Source organism: Triticum urartu, chromosome 5 (genome assembly GCF_003073215.2).
Source record: "Triticum urartu cultivar G1812 chromosome 5, Tu2.1, whole genome shotgun sequence".
In the NCBI taxonomy this organism is placed as follows: domain Eukaryota; kingdom Viridiplantae; phylum Streptophyta; class Magnoliopsida; order Poales; family Poaceae; genus Triticum; species Triticum urartu.
The window spans coordinates 480,533,478-480,553,540 of NC_053026.1; the positions used below are offsets into that span (position 1 = coordinate 480,533,478).

Consider the following 20,063-nt stretch of genomic DNA (forward strand, 5'->3'; position numbering starts at 1 on the left):
TTGTAAAGTTTGTAAACATGATTTGGTTTCTTAGGATTGATAAAGCCGGGAGGTTGTTTGACATAAACTTCCTCCTCTATTTCACCATTTAGAAAAGCACTTTTAATGTCCATTTGATACAAGGTGATATTATGGTGATTAGCATAGGCAAGTAAGATGTGAATGGACTCAAGTCTAGCAACGGGAGCATATGTCTCACCATAGTCCATACCTTCGACTTGTGTGTACCCTTGGGCGACGAGACGTGCTTTGTTGCGAACCACTTGTCCATCTTCATCTTGCTTGTTGCGAAACACCCATTTGGTACCAATGATGTTGTGGTTGTTGTCGGACTTCTCAACCAATGTCCAAACTTGGTTTCTCTCAAAGTTGTGTAGCTCTTCATGCATAGCGTTTATCCAATCCGGATCTTCCAATGCTTCTTCAACCTTCATAGATTCAATGCTAGAGATGAATGAATAGTTTTCACAAAAGTTAGCTAAACGAGTTTTTGAGCGAGTGATTCTCCCGGTTTTTATATCATTGTAGATTTGCTCGACGGGATGATCTTTGGCAATTCTTGCTCGAACTCGTGAGAGCTTTTGCTTGGGTCTTCGTTGAACATCTTCTTCATCTTGTTCTTCTTCTTGGCCTTCTTCATTGTTGACGTTGTCGTTCTCTTGTCGTGGTGGAGAAGGAGGTTGTTGATGTTCGTCTTGATGCATTTCCTCATCTTCTTCATCTTGGTGTGTCCCACTTGTGGATGCTTCCGTATCAATTCTTGGTTCACCTTGTCGTGAAGTAGAAGCTTCCACTTGGACGGACGAGGTACTCTCCTTCACCTCCGTTGGACGAATTTTGCCAATAGACAAGTCTTGGATTGCTTCTGAAGGGTCTTTGTCTCCTACATCGATTGGCAATTGCTCTACTTGCGAGCCATTAGATTCATCAAACTTCACATCTACCGTCTCTTCAACCTTTCGGGTGAAATTGTTGTAGACACGGTAAGTGTGAGAGTTTGAGCCATAACCAAGTAGAAAACCTTCATGAGATTTAGGAGCAAACTTTGAACGACGATGCTTGTCAAGAATGTAGCACTTTGAGCCAAATACTCGAAAGTATCCAACTTGGGGTTTGTTACCGGTGAGGAGCTCGTATGCCGTCTTGCCGAGTAGCTTGTGAAGATACAAGCGATTTGTTGCATGACAAGCTGTCTCAACCGCTTCTGCCCAAAAGTGCTTCGGCGTCTTGTACTCATCAAGCATCGGTCTCGCCATTTCGATGAGCGTCCGGTTCTTCCTCTCAACAACTCCATTTTGTTGAGGTGTGTACGTAGCCGAGAACTCGTGTGAAATCCCTTATTCGTCAAGAAAGGTGTCCACATTTGCGTTCTTGAACTCCGTTCCGTTGTCACTTCGAACCTTCTTGATCTTCACGTCAAATTGATTTTGGGCCTTCCTAGCGAAGTTTTTGAAGATCTTCTGGACCTGCGACTTGTCATCAAGAAAGAACACCCACGTAAATCTTGAAAAATCATCAACTATAACTAAACCAAAAGAATTTCCACCGAGACTCTTGTAGGCGTTGGGACCAAAAAGATCCATATGAAGTAGCTCGAGTGGCCTCCTTGTGGTCATGATGTTCTTCACGGGATGCCTTCCTCCAACCTGTTTACCTGCTTGACAGGCACTGCAAAGTCTATCCTTATCAAATATGACATCGTTAACTCCAAGGATATGATTTCCTTTATTAAGCTTGTCAAGGTTTCTCATGCCAACGTGACCTAGTCGTCTATGCCACAACCAACCTTTTGAGGATTTAGCAATAAAGCAAGTTTTAGGTTGTGCCTTTTTAGAGAAATCGACAATGTAAAGATCACCTCTACGTATACCGGTAAAGACCATTTTATGATTGTCTCGACGAAACACTTGGCAATCTACCTCAGTAAATAGGACATTCAAACCAAAATCAGCAAGTCTAGATACTGAAAGTAAGTTGTAGCCGAGAGATTCAACGAGCATGACATTTTGAATGGAACTATCATGTGAGATGGCCACCTTACCAAGGCCAACCACTTTACCCTTTGAATTATCACCAAAGGTGACATATTTTCGAGGGCCGTCATTTTCAGCAAGCTCACGGAACTGAAGGAAATATGCCCTAGAGGCAATAATAAAGTTATTATTTATTTCCTTATTTCATGATAAATGTTTATTATTCATGCTAGAATTGTATTAACCGGAAACATAATACATGTGTGAATACATAGACAAACAGAGTGTCACTAGTATGCCTCTACTTGACTAGCTCGTTGATCAAAGATGGTTAAGTTTCCTAGCCATAGACATGAGTTCGCCACTGCCTGATCCAGCCGAACTCTCGTAAAAGTCCCTCCCGTCACCTTCTTCTCAAAGGTCCAGTTGGTGCCCGTGTAGCCAATATCTGATAAACCACAGGTGTCTAGTGCATCCCGGAATCCATCCATCTGAGCCTGGCTCCGCATCCCCACTCCATCATGCTCATGTCCGTGAAGCACTTCGTTGAAATCACCAAGTACCACCCACGGCAAGTTTGAAGATCCCGCAATACCTTTTAGAGTGTTCCAAGTATTGTACCGTTCACTCACTTGAGCTTCTCCATAAACAAAAGTCACTCGGGTTTGAAAGTCAAAAAGTTCGCTCACCAATACATCAATGTGGTATTTCGAGTACCCCAAAACTTCAAGCTTTATTTCATCGTTCCAAAAAATTCCAAGGCCACCGCTTTTACCAGAACTACTAACCGCAAAACTCTTATTATAACCCAAGTTTACAGCCATATTCTCCACCCTGGAGCCCTCGATTTGAGATTCAACAATACATAATATCGAGGGGGCAAGTTGCCTCGCTAGATCGCGAAGCTCACGAACTGTCGCGGGTTTGCCAGCCCCACGACAGTTCCAGCATAGATAACTCACTGCGCTCGGCGTGACTCCTCAAGGGAGCCCGCCAAACGCGCATTAGGTGGGTTTTTGCTGCCTGTCAAAATCATGTGTTCCTTCTCAAACATCATCACTGTTGCCTTTGTTCTCTTTGGTTCTTGCTTTGAATCAGGGCTAGGAGGAACTGTCGGTGCTGGTAGAACTAGAAGCTGCTTTCCGGTTTTATCAAGGATCGTTGCATTGTCTGATAACACAGGATCCCCCACATGAGCTTGCCCCGATCCGCGCTTGCGATTATTTTCAGCATCCCTCATCAACTCATCGTCTGGTTGTGGGTTTAACTCCTCTCGATCCATCCTTTCCGAGCCGTTTCGCTGGCCCTTCCCACGTCCTGCGCCTCGTCCTCCACGGCCTCGGCCTCTGCCTCCTCCTGAGGAGTTTTCTGCACCCAGACCACGGCCCGGTCCCTTGAACCAGCTAGCCTGAAGATTTCTGAACACTAATGCCGACGGGGGGTGAATCCCATCGCCGCATTCTTTATACAAGTGCCCTAGCATGCCACACACCGCGCACCAATCAGGTAGCCTCTCATATTTCACCCTGAAGATCTCCCTCTTCCTTTTCACCACCAACGAGACCACGTTCTTTAGTGGTTTAGTGACATCCACTTTGATCCTAACTCTAAAGAAATTTCCTTCGAAGTCCTGTGACTTGGGTTCGGCATATATGAAATCTCCCACGGTGGCCGCCAGGGACTTTATCAACCCAAAGAAAAGCTCTGGAAGATCATGGATTTGAATCCACATCTCGATCTTGTTGAGTTCTATCGCTGATGGCCTAGTGATTCCATCGTACGGCTCAATGATGACTGCCTTTCCCTTGAAAGTCCACGGTCCGTCCTCCATGACTCTTTCCCAGTCACCGAGGCAGGAGAATTGCAAGGTGTATAGATTTTCTTCGAGCGGCCGAAACTTTACCTCTTTTGCTAGATCCCAGGCAACAGCATGTTGCGATAAAACCAGTATTGGCTGTACTATTTGTCCGTGTTCACTCGGGCTGTCGCCATCCATCGAGCCGCCTCTTCTGGGATGTCACCGTCTTGAACCACCACATCAATCGGATCATCCTCCTTCAACCCAAGCTCCTTCATCATCGCTTCCATCTCGCTCATCGCCGCATCAGACGCGGACGTCGAGCCCATCCTTCAGATCTCTTACCCGGAGAAAAACGTAGATTCCACGGGCGGGGAGGTTCCCTAAGCCAAAACCTTCCCAGCCACGCTTGCCAGACGCAGGGCGCCGACGATTGGTGGGGGAGAGGCGGAGGGGATCGCGATCTCCACGTCGGTGCCGATGCGCTGCCGGGAGGAGAACAAAACCCTAACGAGAGGGGAGGGCGCCCGACAGGCACTTTAGCTGCCTCCAGATAGATAGGGTTCCCGAATATGAAGAGGCCGTTTTTTTTTTTGGTCTATATAGTTCTAACACGATGTTTATAGCTCTGAGCCCATAATCTTGGTGGGCTCATTTTGAACCGACCCCAGTCGTCTATTTTGGGCCACTCTGTCCCTAAAAAGATACGTACTGTATAAGTTAATTTGGGCCGAGCCGTGGGGCCTACAAAGCATCATTAAGCGGGTAAACTCCACAATAAGCGAGGGGCTTTCCTGCAAAACGCTGGCTAAATAAGAATCTCGCGCAGAGACGTATCCACGCCCTCCTCCCACCTCCACCTACTACGCCCTTCAATTCCACCGTTCCGAGGCGGCGTCTGCGTCTCATCCCCCCATCCCCCGTCCCTCTCGCTGCCCCCAGCCCGGCGACACACCCACCGCCGCGCCACCGTCGGATTCGCCCCCTCCCCCCTGCCCGCCGGTCCGATCGCGCGGAGGAAGATGCTGGGCGCCGCGAGGAGGCAGCTCGGATCCGGCCCCGTGAGCGCCGATTCCCTTCCCCCGCATCGCATCTCCCTCCGATCATTTCCCCACGTTCCCGTTCGGGTTCGATCTACGACGCGGTTGCTGATGACGGGTTCGCTGTTCCGTTTTTTCCGTGCAGATGCTGGGGCAGGTGCTGCGGAGGCTGCGCCCGGCGGCGGCGGCGTCCACGGAGGCGGCAAGGGGGTACTCCTCCGCGGCCAAGGAGGTGAGCGCGTGGCAGAACCCTAGATTTTTTTAATCGCGCGCGCCGCATTGGCCTGTAATGACGTGGTCTGCTCTCGCTCGATTGTGTCGTTTCGTTATTTGACGGGCTGTTTTGACTCGAGATCGGCTGCTGATTAGTTATATTACATCGATGGCGTTGGCGATTACGACTTTTGTTGCTGTTATTTATTATAATAGTGGTGGTGACACAGCGATTGTTTTAGTTTGGTGCCGAGGCGGGTGGTTGGTTATGATATTAATTCGTTATTTTATTATATGTAGTTTTGTCATGATGTGATGAACTTTGGTTTCGGAGGCTGTTTGATAACTACTTTTAGCTTTAACTAGTTTGATTATAAGTACCTTAATTGTATTACGTATCTCTACTGTATTTCTTTGGTTGGCAAAAAAAATGGCTGTTGTAATGTTTCGGTGGTTAGTGGCTATCTTAGAATTGATGTCACCATTGTTTCCTACGTATTAGATTGCTGTGGGCCTGTGACTACCTGCTGATGGGAGTTGTATGGGCTGTAGAGTCGAAGCATCGGCCGGTTGCTTTATCCTTAGTGTTTGTGTGTTTGACAATTTATTGTTGCAGAGCTTAGAAGATGAAGTGTGTTTGTTATTGCGAGGAAAGATGAATTGCCTTTGTGGTTTGGCTTGCATTGAAGTGATATTTTCTTTACCTTCATGACGGTAGACTTCCTCATAGATCAGAAACCGCTTATTTGACTTTAGTCGTTCTGCTTGGGGTTCATATATCATGTGACTTAATTTGGCAAGACATTCTCCTAGTCCTTCTGAAGGACTGGAGTATCACCAAAGAACTAGCCATGGACAGGGGTGCATGGAAGCTTGCTATCCATGTGCCAGAACCATGAGTCGGTGGCGAGTTCTTATGGGCTTCACCTCTAGCCTACCCCAACTTGTTTGGGACTAAAGGCTTTGTTGTTGTTGTTGTTGTATTCTCCTATTTGCAAGATGTTAGTTATTTACTTTGCTTATGAAGCACTGTTTATACAGCTCTCCTTCAATATTTTTTCTTAAGATGTGATATTACCGAGTGACCATGTGTCCATAGTATAGCTGGCCCAACAGGCCGGGCCAATCAGTCCAGTCGACGAGCATGCCAGCACGGCCTGCCATGGGCCAGGACGGCACGGGCTAAACGGGCCGTGCCCGGCATGCGGCACGCCTTGGGTCGTGCCTGGGCCTAGAGGCTGGGCACGCGGGTCGACACGGCACGGCCCGTTTATTACTTATTATTTTTTCCAGATTTTTTTTATATATATGACCAGCTGGCCCGTGCCCTGCCGGGCCGGCCCATTTGGCCAGCTCTGGCCCATACCTATGTCAATGTATTGGCACTATTTCGGAGAATAACCACCTAGTGATTAACATTATGCAAATGCATTTTACACAATATATTCCTTGCATTGTTCTTCACCTTTAACTGCCATTCTTCGCTATTACTTGAGTACATCAGAATGAGTGTCAGTGAAATTGGGTAACAGTGGTCATTGGTGTGATTGATTTTGTATGTTATTGCCTCCTTCTATGTTTTTAAGGCGACGCCTTACCGCCTTAGGGAGGGGGGGCGCTTTGGCGCCTAGGCGACGCCTAGGCGGGCGCTTTGGACGCCTAGGCGCCCAAAGCGGTCGATTTTCCAAAGCGGAGGGGGAGCGCTTCGACGCCTAGGCGTCGCCTTAGGGACGCTTTAAAAACATAGGCCTCCTTTATCCTTTGGCCGCTGCGGGGAATAAAGGATGGTTCCTGGACCAACCAGCACATGTTTGTTCCCAGTTCTGTGTGGTCAGATATGTTCGTTTTTATGCTGAAAGTATATAGGGTTATATCGAGAGTTATCTTTTGAGAAGTGTTTGCTGATTGGAAAAAAGGGAAAGCTGCATTCAATTGCTCTGTTGTACAACTTACAAGGCTAGTGACATACAATACTGTTTTACCTGTTCAGATCACTGTACGTGACGCGTTGAACTCTGCCCTAGATGAAGAAATGTCTGCTGATCCTTCTGTCTTTTTGATGGGTGAAGAGGTAACATTTTGAATGAATATTTTTTTTTGTTCTTTTAGTAGCTTCTTTTTTCTAACGCCTCTTCGTTTGTGGTAGGTTGGAGAATATCAAGGTGCATACAAGGTGTGCAAAGAATTATTGTTTTTGCTGTAGGCCCCTTGTCAGCTGATATCAAATTCTAAATTCTATGGTTATTGATGTTCAATTGGTTTTCTGCAGATTACGAAGGGCTTGCTTGACAAGTATGGTCCTGATAGGGTTCTTGATACCCCAATCACTGAGGTTCCACTCTTACATTCTTCAAACAATCCAATTGCTGCTGTCCGTCCGTACATTTTCAGACTTAAACAATTCTGTTGAAGCATTTATCTGGTATTGTTATGTTTGTCCAGGCTGGTTTTACAGGCATTGGTGTTGGCGCAGCTTATCAAGGTCTTCGGCCAGTCATAGAGTTCATGACATTTAATTTCTCAATGCAGGTCAGTTATAAGGACCAAATAAATTTGTTTTATTTGCCTTGTTTAAAGTCCTTATGCACATAGATTTTATGCTGCAATGCCTGTTGATTCAGATGCAAGTAGCACTCATGCTTCATGCTTTTGTATCTTGAACCAACTTAACACATGCTGCACTTCTGTGTTTTCCCTAGTATGAGAACGGCTCATGCCTTAAAGCATTGCATGGTTTAGGATAGTCAACTTAATGCATGTAATCACTTCTCAAGTAACATATGTTATTGTACATTACCACACTTAGTAGCTCGATCCTCGATGTAAATGCAAGCTCTTATTAGTTACTAGCCTTTTTTCTTGCTAGTTTTCTAAAGAAGCACTTTGCTGTATACCCATTCTGATTATATTTGCTATGTGTTTACAGTCGTGTAGTTATATATGGCTTGCCAATGGTGTTGCCAAGATCCTAGTTTGATAGTGAATCTTCTGAAGATGATGTTAATTAGAGGTTTTCTCTGGAATAATTTACATAGGATATAGCTTTTATGGTTGACATTCACATATCTGCTTTTCTTGCCAGTTAACTTTTTGGGAAAATACAGTGGATGTAGTTTGAATCTCTGGTAGTCTGAAATACAATGTTGTCAATGTATAACATAGTATTAACCATTAATGGTTATTTCCATGTACTATAAAAATAAAGGTGATCATTATGCATGCTTTACTCGTGTGGCCGACAGGCAGTTCGTCACTAGTTTTTTCACTGCAACACAGGTCTACCTCTGTATCAGGCGTTCCTTTTTCTGTCATGTGATTTAGAATGTACTTTTCCATTATAACAACTGCACATTTCCATTGTTTATGCTGTAAGAAAAATAATTAATAATTTGTAACATTCAGGCAATCGATCATATCATCAACTCAGCTGCCAAGTCAAACTACATGTCAGCTGGTCAGATAAATGTCCCAATTGTTTTCAGAGGACCAAATGGTGCTGCTGCTGGTGTTGGTGCTCAACACTCACAGGTTTGTAAGAGGGAATCACTCATGTGTCAGTTCTTCTTGGTACTCAAATAATTTTGAAACAAGTAGCTTTATTTCTTTGTTATGTTGTTGCCACCTGCTTGTGCTTGTTTCGAGAAGATACAGTAGACATGCGGACCTCTTTGCTATACTAGAATAGTAACACCAAATATACTAAATGATGACTTTCTTTTTAGAAGTCGATATAACTCCCTTGCCAAAATGGTTATGCAAGGTTTAGGGAGGTGTGTGTGTGTGTAAGCTCAGATGGTTGTGTAGAGTTTTCTTTGATTTTAAGCCAACAGACCTAAATTATGATTTTGCAAGTTATTTATCATTAGCTATGTATGCAAAGTTAGTTTACTACCAGCTCCTAGGATATGCCCAATCCATGTTCAATACATCGTGGTGGCATCTTTTTGTAAACACTGAATGATTGTGGTGTTTGCACTGTACTAATTGAACTGGTATACAGTGTTATGCAGCTTGGTTTGCGCATGTTCCAGGACTTAAGGTTCTGGCTCCATATTCTTCAGAAGATGCCAGAGGCTTGCTAAAAGCTGCAATTAGGGATCCTGATCCCGTTGTTTTTCTGGAAAATGAATTACTGTATGCAACATCTGACCTTGTTGAGGTATTCATACTTTATAGCTGCATGTTATCATTTCATTGAGATGTTATGTTTTTTTTCTGCAGCTATGGAGAGTCATTCCCTGTTTCTGATGAAGTGCTTGATTCTAGTTTTGCTCTGCCGATTGGCAAAGCTAAGGTATGCTGTTCTGTGCATGTGTTTTGAAAGAAATTTCTGATGCATTCCCTGCTTTGAAGTCCTTGACGATTTCCTGTTGTTGGTTTCAATGAATAGGATTGAAAGCAACAACAGAAAACTGACCTCTATGCAGTATGCACTGCTTTCAGAGATCAGATGCATGCTCTTAGATACTTACTTTTGGGATATAATTACTGAAATTCTTTGCAGTATGTACTTACCTGTGGATCTCTTCTTTCTGTAGATAGAACGTGAGGGTAAAGATGTTACGATTACTGCATTCTCCAAGATGGTCGGCTATGCTCTTCAGGTGCGTCTTGCTATAGTTGGTAAAACAACGTGGGAGGAAGATGAATTTGCTGTGTTGTCTTTTTTTTTGCGGGGGAATTTGCTGTGTTGTCAACCTTATAGGATTTGACAGCTTTCGTTTCTCAAGGACGTCACATTGGCACGTCTTCTTTTCTGAAAGGAGTTCAATGTGCTACATTGATATGCTTATCCTATTCGATAAGTTGATATGCAAAGTGCCCTTATCGGAATTGCGGTTTTCTTTTGTATTTTGTTCTAACATAGGGTATGTTCTGTTGATGGGTTGAATTACTCTCCCAGCATTTTTATGTTGACATATGATAACACTCTGTTTGTTTACAGGCTGCTGAGATACTGTCCAAGGAAGGAATCAGTGCTGAGGTGATTTCTTTTGTAAATTATATCTTCAGTGTAACTATCGATATGATTTTACTCTACATAATACATGCCTTGAATGCTTACTTATTTTCTGTACTGATATGTTTCAATAGGTGATCAACCTTCGATCAATTAGGCCACTGGATAGAGCCGCCATAAATGCATCTGTTAGGAAAACAAATAGATTGGTGACTCTTGAAGAAGGCTTCCCCCAGCATGGTGTTGGTGCTGAGATATGGTTCTCTTTCTCTCCCCACCACATAAACAACTTGTGCAGTAAGAATTATTTTAACACATACATGCCTTATTTTGCAGCATGTCTGTTGTAGAAGAAAGCTTCGAGTATCTTGATGCTCCAATTGAGAGGATTGCTGGAGCTGATGTACCCATGCCCTATGCTGCCAACCTTGAGAGATTGGCTGTTCCACAGGTCCTGCAACATCTTTTTCTGTTTGATCCATTTTATGGCTTAAACTTTCAAGTAGTGTTGTTTTGCATGGCTGCTAGCTTTTCTAGTTGCATCCATTTATTTTCTTCTACACAACTGATTACTATAGATGTTTGTTCAATCATTTAATTTTTGTGTTTGGGCCACATGCATGCATTCTTGCTGACTTAAATGGCAATAGACTAGCTGAAGCTATTGTTGTAGTACAAGTTGGATTTTCTTTGGTATCATCTGAATGGATTGCACTATCCTGGGAAAGTGCAATAGAAAATCCAGAACCAGCAGGGATTAGGGAAAGTAACTGTTTTAGTTCATACTACTTCATAGTGAGGGTACACTGTACATGGAGGTTTGGTTGCATTTGAGGCATGTTGAGTATTGGGGAATATTCGAGATTCAACTTATTCTATCATCTTTCTTTTGGTTCCCTGTCAGTTGTTGGAATTACCTACAAAAATTGGATCCATGCAAATGTCATGCAGTGTATCTGAAATTGTAGTGTGTCTACACTCAGGTTGCTCAATTTGCATATATCCTTTTCACTGGAACTATCAGATGTGCATGGTTATTTGACCATAATTTTAGAAGCATGTGCCACACATATTTCCATAATGGGAGACAACAGTACATTGTCATCACCAGCATTTTTCCACATCCTAAATCACTTGCGGAATTTTGTCTGCCACCCTGTTATGCCTGGAGGTGTCCCTTCATAATTTTAAGTTGGTGATTCTCCGCCCTGTTGTCTAGCTGTGGACACCAGGTGGTGGCCTTTCTGGTCAAGGTGGTCACAGCATCAGTATTTATTTGCTTTGTTTGTAATGCTTGATGTTTAGCGCGTGAAACTGGGTTTTGCATGACTCAGGCGGCATTTAGTGGTCCAAAGTTGCATTGCATCTCTGGACTCGCATTATTGGCGAGGGTGTATTTGGTCTGGGGCTCCATTGAAAAGGGAAGCCTAAATATTCTGTCTGCCACCAAATTCTTTCTGGCTTTCTGTACTGCAAACATAGGGCCGTAAAATGTTTTGATGTTATTGGAGTTAGCAATCAGAAGGAAGCAATAAAACATGCTTTCCTGTGTACTTTTCATGACCCATCTATCATTTTTTTATTAGCTGATCATCTTATTAATGTGACGAGCCAAACTTACTCTTGTTCTTGTCCTTGAAGATCGAGGATATCGTCCGAGCGGCCAGGCGAGCCTGCTACAGAGCGTTGCCCATGGCGGCAACTGCGTGATTGAATTTTCACTTTACTTTGCCGCTTTTTCCCGTCTCCCGCCCGGCCAGAAACGTGTGTTTTCCATAATGGTATCCACAATTGCCCAAACTCAAAGCGAGTTAAATTTTTGTAGGTGTGCCTTTGCCATGTTATTTTTTTAGCTGCAGTCGGATCTCACCGCACTCGCTGGTGCCTCCCTCCACTGTCTTGTGAATTATTACGCTTGCAGCTTTGGTTGATTGATTATTACTACAGCCTAATCATGGTGGTTACATAAATGGAAAACTGAGGTGTTGTCGTGCTTGTGCCATGTTCTTCTTTCTCTCGTCAAAGCCTATCGCCTCGTGTATCTTTGAAAGACCATTTTTTCCACCAGTCGTGGCTCGTGGATTTGAACAGCTTCACCCTGGAACCTGGATGCACACGCACGGGAACAGGTGATTGAGTCGCCGTCATAAAAGGCCGAGACCATCCTTCGCTCGTGCTAATAATAATCGGCCATGACCACGATTATGAGGTACCTTCAACTACATAGCCGGTGCAACAGCCGCGACAAGCTTGGTTGCTAACTAACAGATCCAGTCAAACGTAGCGTAGCGTAGCGTCATAATTGAGCACCGATCCGGCGATAGCCCGTGAGCATCACTTTAATACTAAACCAGTCCTATTCTTGTTGATAAAATATCTTTGAACAGCAACCCTTGAAAGATACATATGCTAAAAGGGGCCATTGCGTCCGCGGAATCTCTCTCTCTCTGGCTTGGACCAAAAGGCCGGTCACTCGAGCGGCGTGACGCTCACTCACTCACACGAGACGCACAGAGGCAGCTCACGCAGATCCCACCTGCATAGCCTAGCAGTGTCTCTCAGCCCGCCTGCTTGCTTTGGGAAAACGCCATGTTTGACCGGAGCGAGGACCGAGCTACAGTGCTAGTACGACACTGCAGGCAGCAAGCAAGCAAGCAACAGGTAAACAAAGCAAGCAAGCAGTACTAGTCCAGTCGGACCAATTAGACAGGCAGAGGAAAGCGGCAGCACCCAGACCTTACCAGGGATAAACCCAGGGCTAAAAATAAGATAAAGACACGCAAGTATAGCCGCTGATTGATGGCTCCCTTTGACCAAACAAAGACCGGACCTGAGGCGCCCAGCACGAAATCGAAAGCTTCAAAGCAACCCACAAAGGGAAAAAAAAAGGTACCCTAACAGTGCTGCCATTAAAGGGCCCCTTGAAACAGTTCAGTTCGCGGAGAAGAATACGGATGGAGGACTAGTATAGAGCACTAGTCGCGGTAAAAAAATAATAATACTAATAATAAAGGAGCCGCTCGCGCCTCGGCCTCGGCTCGGCGGAAAAACAATTCCCCATTCCTCTCCACTCTCCGCCTCCCCTCCCTCAGTGGCAGACGCTAGTGCTGTGGGTGTGTGGGGGCGCTACAGCTAGGGTTCCGCTCCCCGAATCCGTCGCCGCGGCGCTGCCTGCCGGGATCTGCTGCTGCTGCTTCGGGGGCTCGGCGGCGGTTGATCCGGCGGGGGCGAGATGAAGTCGTCGCTGCGGAAGCTGCGCGGGTTCGCGCTGCAGCGCCACGAGCAGCGGGTGGACCGCCACCGCGACCACTCCACCGCCGCCAAGGCCGCGGACGAGCTCCTCGCCGCCGCCCAGGTGCGTCCGCCTTCCGCCGCTGCGTCTCTCGCTTCTCCCTTTCCCTCCGCCGCCCTGCCGCGTGGAGTGTGCGCGCGAGCGGCGCCTGGGGGTGGACTGTGCGGGGGGAGATCTCGCGAGGGCAGGAGCGGCCGCGCGCCTGGTTTTGCTTTGCAGGCCGCGTCCGCGAGCTCCTCAAGCTGTTTAGCGCGTTCGGGTGTCCGGGCGGTTGCTTCGCGGTGCGGCTGGCGGGGCAGGCGTGGGTGTGGCGCCATGGCCTGCCCCCCCCACACCCCCACCCAAGTGCCATGTCAATTGCCTCGGGATTTCGCTCCCTGGTGGAGTGCCATGGGGTGCCACCGTTCGGATCTGCGCTCCATTTCAGCAGGAACGGTTCTGGGAGACTGTAAGCGTTGATCGAACGGTAGTGACCGACGAGCCCGGTGTTGTTTTCTAGTCCAGTCCTAGTAGTGTGTAATGCGTGAATTGGTTGGTTACTGGGTCGGAATCTGTTGTGAGTTCTAGATCATCGCATGCTCTCATTTGCTTTGTCGTCAACAACGTTTAATTGTAGCGTATTGAGATTTTCCTTTGGTCCGCTGTCGGTGTGGTAATTTGGGCTTGTTTCAACTGAATTTTAGTGCTTCATACGGAGGGGTGATTTGCGATTGGGTTTTGGCGCCTCTTGTTTGGTTGATAAGCAAACCTTTGCTTACTTTGTTCAAGCATATGTGAATTCAATTGAGTGACTATATGTGCAGTATTACCCTTGAGTTAGAAAAAAAATAGCATCTGAGAACTTAGCTGCTCTAGTCTGGTGGCTAACAGGCCCTCATGATTAAGGCCCATGATTAAACTAGGGTTGTTGTTTTATATCATTTGGTTGTCAAAAATCTCGTTGGCTATGAGAAGAGACTTCCGCATTCCCAAGTGTCGTTTTTTTCAAAATGAAACTGCCGACTATTCTGAATAATGAAAACAGTGGATTGTATTTGGTCAAATTTACCAGCAGTAAAACCTAGTTTACATTCCAAACAAGTTGCTTCTGCTAAAACTCTGAACTTGTCGCCGTGTTAAGACTTAAGAGCAGCTTCTGTAGCAACATATTTCCAACATTGTTTCACACTGCTACTTTACTTTTAACAGGATATGGCAGATATGAGGAACTGCTATGATAACTTGCTTGCCGTTGCAGCAGCAATAGCAAACAGTTCATATGGTATTTTTCTTGTCTACCTTTTCCCTCAGTCTTTACATTTTAGTGTCTTGTTTATCCCACTTTACAGATTCTATTGTACTTGGTGCAAATATTGTGTTGATCGTTTCCTGCGAGTAATTAGGTTGGTATATGAATGGTAGCCGCCCTTCTTCAAATGTATGGAAAATCTTGTGTTGAAGTTTATCTATTTTTTTGGTTGACTACGAGAGCTTGTATGAAAAGAGATATCATGGTTATTTATTTATCAGCACAGAGTACACTATTTTTAAAATTGCTGGGTTGTTCACCATATTGAAATTGTGCAACCTCAGTTCATTTGCATTCGTCAAGTGTTATCATCTACTCCTTCCGTTTCTAAATATAAGTCTTTTTAGAGATTCAATACGGACTACATACGGATCTATATAGACATATTTAGGGTGTAGATTCACTCATTTTGCTCCGTATGCAGTCCATATTGAAATCTCTAAAAGGACTTATATTTAGGAACGGAGGGAGTATATGACTTCATGTGTTAAGGTTATAGCAGCTACAGTTATATGTATATCTGACTATGTACTGAATGCCAATAATTAGTTGATGACTTGATATATGTGTGCAGAATTCTCTGAAGCACTACAAGAAATGGGGACTTGTTTACTGAAGAGAGTTACACCAACTAAAGATGGAATTAATGGTAATCATGCTGTGTATTCTTTTCCCATGTGAACTTGTTTGTTTATGTTCAGTTACATGCTTAGGGTCAGTTATGATGATAACATTTAGGATTCTAAACTAGCCTTACTCTGCACTCCCAGCTCTAAAATATCTCTTTTAGCTACATCAATTAAGTTCTTCAAGGAAAATGTGGAAGTGAAGTAATGCAGATTCTTTACACTAACCATCTTCTCTTGCTAGTCAGTTCTCAGTAGTACAACTTCTCGCCCTCTCTCTTTTGCAAGAAAGCACTCACTATCACCTTAATGTTATTGAACATGCAATATAACTTTTGGTTGTTTCACACTTTGCCGCTTGATGCTTACATTTAACAGTATGCCCCCAGATAAGGTTTTGCTGTTGCTCGGGAAATCGCAGTTTGAGCTTCGGAAACTTGTAGATAGTTATGTAAGTTTCTAGTTACTCATATTTATTAAAGCTGCAGGATTACTATGATCTTCTAGTGCTGATTTGTTTCGTCATCTTTTCCCCAGCGTGTTCATGTTCTTACTACCATTACCACTCCATCACAGTCCCTACTTAATGAGCTTCAAACTGTAGAGGTATGGTGTTGTTTATGTGCATCTCTCTATAGCACTCATGCCCTTTTCTTTATGGTCCTTGAGCTCAGTAGATCTTCTTTGGCCCATAAGACACAACCACAACAACAACAACAACAAAGCCTTTCAGTCACAAACATTCTTCTCTAATACATTTTAATTTTGAAATAAAATCTTAAAGAGTACTAGAACACTCTGGACACTATGTCAATAAAATCTTAAAGGGTACTAGAACACTGTGGAGTCTGGACACTGTCTTGATACTCAAAAATAGAAAGTTGTTAGCATGCTTTGCTCCTGCTGGTTGCTCGGAAAAAAAGAAATAAAGTTGGTAGCATGAGGTTGCCTCAAAGGATGACTGCATATCATACCTCAAGGGGTGACTGCATATCATATGAGACCTTCATTAGAAGGTGTGTGACATGGAAGATATCGCCATCTCTTAGTTGTTATGTTGACAATGAAAGTATACCGCTCAAAATATTATCTATCTCTATTTCAAAACCGAGCTCTGGCACCTCTACAAATCCCTGCTTCCTTAAGCATACAAACATGGTGCTACACATGCATCGTATGAAAAACATGGCGCTACACATGCATCGTACGAAAAACACAGTGCTACACATGCACCGTACGAAAAACATGGTGCCACACATGCATTGTCAAATTTGTTGACAGTTCAGTTCTTTTTCTTCTTATGTTCTTATGACGCACTCGTATGTAAAATACTTAGGGTATGTCTATCCTGGCTAAAGTGTCGTACCCTACCAAATTTTGTTGATGATCCAAAAAATGGTCTTTGTTTCGAGGTTTGCCAATTATTTGGCATGCCAATGCACTTTGCCAACTCTAGTTCATTGTTCTTGCCAATGTTGGCCAACTAAAACTTCAACCAAAAGTTTGGCTAGCCAAGGTTTTGGTGGGACAACCTTGGGCATAAACCAAACACACCATTAATGTAGTAATCATTTATTTAAAGAATTTTAATATTCATAGTTTGAAGCCATTAGAGAGCTATGTCTCTGTTCCAGGAGGAAAAACACTTACCTAGCAGAGATTGTTTCATTGCAGGAAATGAAGCGACAGTGTGATGAAAAAAGGTATGATGCTTATACAAATTGTGGCTTACACTCATACCCTGCTGAGATGATGTTTAATTACTCCATACTCCTTTCAGAGAATTGTTCGAAGTCTTGCTAAATGCGCAGAAAGAAAAGGGAAGATCTAAGAATTCCAAAGGTGATCCTGCTGCATCACAGCAATTGAAACAAGCTCAGGAAGATTATCAAGAGGAAGCAACTCTTTTTCTGTTCCGGTTAAAGTCATTGAAGCAAGGACAGTTTCGAAGTCTTTTCACACAAGCTGCTCGGCACCATGCCGCCCAGGTGCACATTTTATCACTCGGAGAGGTTCCTCTTTTATTTTATTTATCACATTCTTCAGAAACTCATATTGTACAATCTTTTATATATTTTGTGTGGACCAGTTAAATTTATTCAGAAAGGGTGTCAAGTCTCTTGAGGCTGTGGAGCCACATGTTAGGCTTGCTGCCGAGCAACAACACATCGATCATCAGTTCAGTGCACTTGAAGATGAGGATTACTCTGTTGAAGATGAAAATGATGACGATTACAATGACAGTCATGATGGAGAACTCTCTTTTGATTATGGAGAAAGTAAGGAAACTGCAGAAGCTGGTCATGCTTCCCGTAGTCCTACAGAGGTACTAATATAGCTTTGTAATTTAAGCATAGCTAAATGTCAAACTGAAGAATTTGCTGTTATGTTTCTTGATGTGGCATTTTTACAACTGTTTCACTGAACTTGTGAAACTGTGCTGCTTCAAGTATCTTGGTAGTTACTCCCTCCGTCTCAAAATCTAAGACTTTTTTGACACGTATTTGCTATCTCTCGAAAAGCAATAGATTTTGTTATGAACTGAAAATTGGTATGTCACTCCATGTGTCGAATGTGTTGAAAAGATCTAAATAGGTAAATGCCACCACATATCTAAATTTCCTCACATACAGCTTATTGCGCTTGTTAGAGTCGTGGTCGGTGCTCTTAACTCATGTCACTGTCTGTATACTGGATTTGGTTTGTGCACATCTTAAAATTTTCATTTAATTTTGTCTTGTCTTGTCCAACATATTCCAGTTTGTTTCGTCGACTGTTCCTCCCCTGTGTTCACTATCTTGAGAGTCCGCCATCTGACTTTCTTATTTTTGCAGGAATTTTTTGATAGAAGCAAAGGAGATTATTCCTCTTTTCCTGGTGAAAGACAAAGACCTGTAAGCCAGTCAGCTCCACTTTTTCCTGAAAAAAAGCTTGAGACAGCGGAAAGAGTAAAAGAGTTGCGGCGTTCTGCAACGAGGAAGATACATACTTATGTTTTGCCTACTCCAAATGATGTTCAAGCCACCTCTCAGACAGTCACAGGAAATCCTACAAGTGGATCTCCTATTGAGAGCAAAAGTGTTTTCCATTCATCTCCGCTCAACCCAAGCACACATATGGGAGAATTGAGAGACAATAAGCTACCAAGTCCTGCCAGATTATCTAATGCACAGTCTGTGCTGAAAGAAAGCAATACCAATACAGCAGAAATAAGGACAATGCTCCCAGCTGTTGATCCGGCTTTACCAGGCTATAACAATTTGAAGACTTCTGACAACAAAAAAGTGAAGAGGGGGTCCTTTTCTGGTCCGATTCCTCTCCGATCAAGGTCAACAGAGAATATTGATGCTGCCGCCGCAAGGCACAGCTCTGCACATCAGCCAACAATTCATGTGAGAGTATCACCCAGTTCCTCCCCGCCACCCATATCCTCACCCAGAATTAAGGAGCTTCACGAGCTACCGCGACCGCCCACTGGTGCATCAAGAAATACAGCATTTTCTAGTTTAGTCGCTCACTCTGCGCCGTTGGTACCAAATTCTGCCCCGCTGGCATCCAGAGGCCACGCAGGGCAGGACCATTTTAATTTTAGGGCCAGGCAAACACCACCAAGTGCTCCACAAACTGCATCGCCTTTACCAACGCCGCCTGGGCCTATATCCCGCAGTTTTTCTATACCTTCTAGGGGCATTAGAACAGGTATTTCAGATGGCAAAGAAACAGAAGATCATCAAGATAAGGGGGCTGCTAGAATGAGCCTCTCTTCTCTTCCTTCAACTCAAACATTCTTGGAGGATCGTCAACCTTTGCCAGCAGCTGCCGAGTCAGTTAGCAGAACATAGGGTGAGTATCCATTCTGTGTAGAGCTGCAGTCTGTTTTTTTGAACTGTTACCTTGCAGGATAAAATTATTCTTCCTGTTCATTACTCTTAACTAGAAACAGAGAAACACAACCAATATTGAATTAGCCCGAATGACTACTCTTAAATATAGTAATGAAGACTGCCCCTCGTGAAAGGGGACTAGAGATGCCATGGTGCAATTTAAGTTGTGGAAGTTTATATGCCTCTTCTCCATTGGCTTTGTTGCCTTGTTATGCACATAAACTAGTGAAGGGGGAACTAGATGCTGGATCATGACTCATGAATGTGCATGTACAAAAAGCTTGCAAGTTTTAGTGCCACAGTTGCTTTTGTAGTTCCATATGATATACTCCTTCATAGTTAAAAGTGCAGCTTTGCATTGTCCCATGTGGTTTCTTAACTACTTTTGAGTCAAAAATGTTGAAAGCTCTATTCAAGAAACTAATCTAAGCGCCCCCCCCCCCCCCCCCCCCCCCCCCCCTTTTACATAGTAGCTGCTTGTGAAACACGACACGTGATAGCAGTGGCAGATTAACCTCACTCCCTATTCTTTTCCTGTGCAGGATATTTGGTGTTAAGGTGGGATTTTATATGATATATAATATGTCATGCTGATCGAGAGGCTTGGCTACTTTTTCGTGGAAAAACAATGTACATACTAGTATGAGAACTAAACCCATATTGCAAAGTAGCTGGTGGTGGTTGTGTCCCCTATGGTTGAGTGTAGTTGTGCAAATAACGAGTTTGTTGAATAAAATTCTCCATTTTTCAATCTGATAATTTTATGCGAGATTTGTCTGTGTTGTGCCACGGCCTGTTCTCGGGCATCATTTTAGTCATCATGATTGTCAAGGGGTTCCGGAATTTTGTCTCGGTGAAGTCATTTTCAAGGGAAGATATGAATAAATTGTCGCCAACTTGTTCGTGTTGTAGGATTGCTGTAAAGAAACTTGTTTTTCGTAGGGTAGGTAGATGTCCAATGGAACCCTTATATTTGATCTAGCCACATT

General features: G+C 44.0%; 2 protein-coding genes across 3 annotated transcripts; both read left to right on the forward strand.

The window, feature by feature from the left end:
* Positions 1–4,604: 4,604 nt before the first annotated feature.
* On the forward strand, positions 4,605–11,979 carry LOC125509981 (pyruvate dehydrogenase E1 component subunit beta-2, mitochondrial). The gene is made up of 14 exons (XM_048675060.1): positions 4,605–4,832; positions 4,957–5,043; positions 7,015–7,095; positions 7,171–7,197; positions 7,294–7,356; positions 7,467–7,553; positions 8,427–8,552; positions 9,025–9,158; positions 9,246–9,318; positions 9,563–9,628; positions 9,970–10,008; positions 10,119–10,243; positions 10,321–10,435; positions 11,626–11,979. Exons 1-14 carry the CDS (start codon positions 4,794–4,796, stop codon positions 11,692–11,694), a joined length of 1,131 nt encoding a protein of 376 aa, XP_048531017.1. The 5' UTR covers positions 4,605–4,793; the 3' UTR covers positions 11,695–11,979.
* A 1,004-nt stretch (positions 11,980–12,983) lies between these two features.
* On the forward strand, positions 12,984–19,843 carry LOC125509978 (uncharacterized protein At2g33490-like). 2 transcript variants are annotated; one of them, XM_048675057.1, is made up of 10 exons: positions 12,984–13,339; positions 14,465–14,537; positions 15,139–15,213; positions 15,580–15,641; positions 15,728–15,796; positions 16,865–16,893; positions 16,971–17,178; positions 17,280–17,516; positions 18,025–19,033; positions 19,617–19,843. In XM_048675057.1, exons 1-9 carry the CDS (start codon positions 13,217–13,219, stop codon positions 19,030–19,032), a joined length of 1,884 nt encoding a protein of 627 aa, XP_048531014.1. In that variant the 5' UTR covers positions 12,984–13,216; the 3' UTR covers position 19,033; positions 19,617–19,843. The 2 variants fall into 2 exon arrangements, with proteins under 2 accessions (XP_048531014.1, XP_048531015.1); XM_048675058.1 differs by lacking the exons at positions 12,984–13,339; positions 14,465–14,537 and having other exon boundaries at positions 15,569–15,641.
* Positions 19,844–20,063: the final 220 nt, after the last annotated feature.

What these genes read in the sequence shown, in the direction of transcription:
- LOC125509981 (XM_048675060.1), top strand. Translation starts at nt 4,794, where the DNA reads ATGCTGGGCGCCGCGAGGAGGCAGCTCGGATCCGGCCCC. An exon ending in TCTTTTTGATGGGTGAAGAG is followed by an intron (nt 7,096 to 7,170) that starts GTAACATTTTGA and finishes CGTTTGTGGTAG; the next exon opens with GTTGGAGAATATCAAGGTGC. An exon ending in TTGGTGCTCAACACTCACAG is followed by an intron (nt 8,553 to 9,024) that starts GTTTGTAAGAGG and finishes ACTGGTATACAG; the next exon opens with TGTTATGCAGCTTGGTTTGC.
- LOC125509978 (XM_048675057.1), top strand. Translation starts at nt 13,217, where the DNA reads ATGAAGTCGTCGCTGCGGAAGCTGCGCGGGTTCGCGCTGCAGCGCCAC. An exon ending in GGAAACTTGTAGATAGTTAT is followed by an intron (nt 15,642 to 15,727) that starts GTAAGTTTCTAG and finishes TCTTTTCCCCAG; the next exon opens with CGTGTTCATGTTCTTACTAC. An exon ending in ATGAGCTTCAAACTGTAGAG is followed by an intron (nt 15,797 to 16,864) that starts GTATGGTGTTGT and finishes GTTTCATTGCAG; the next exon opens with GAAATGAAGCGACAGTGTGA.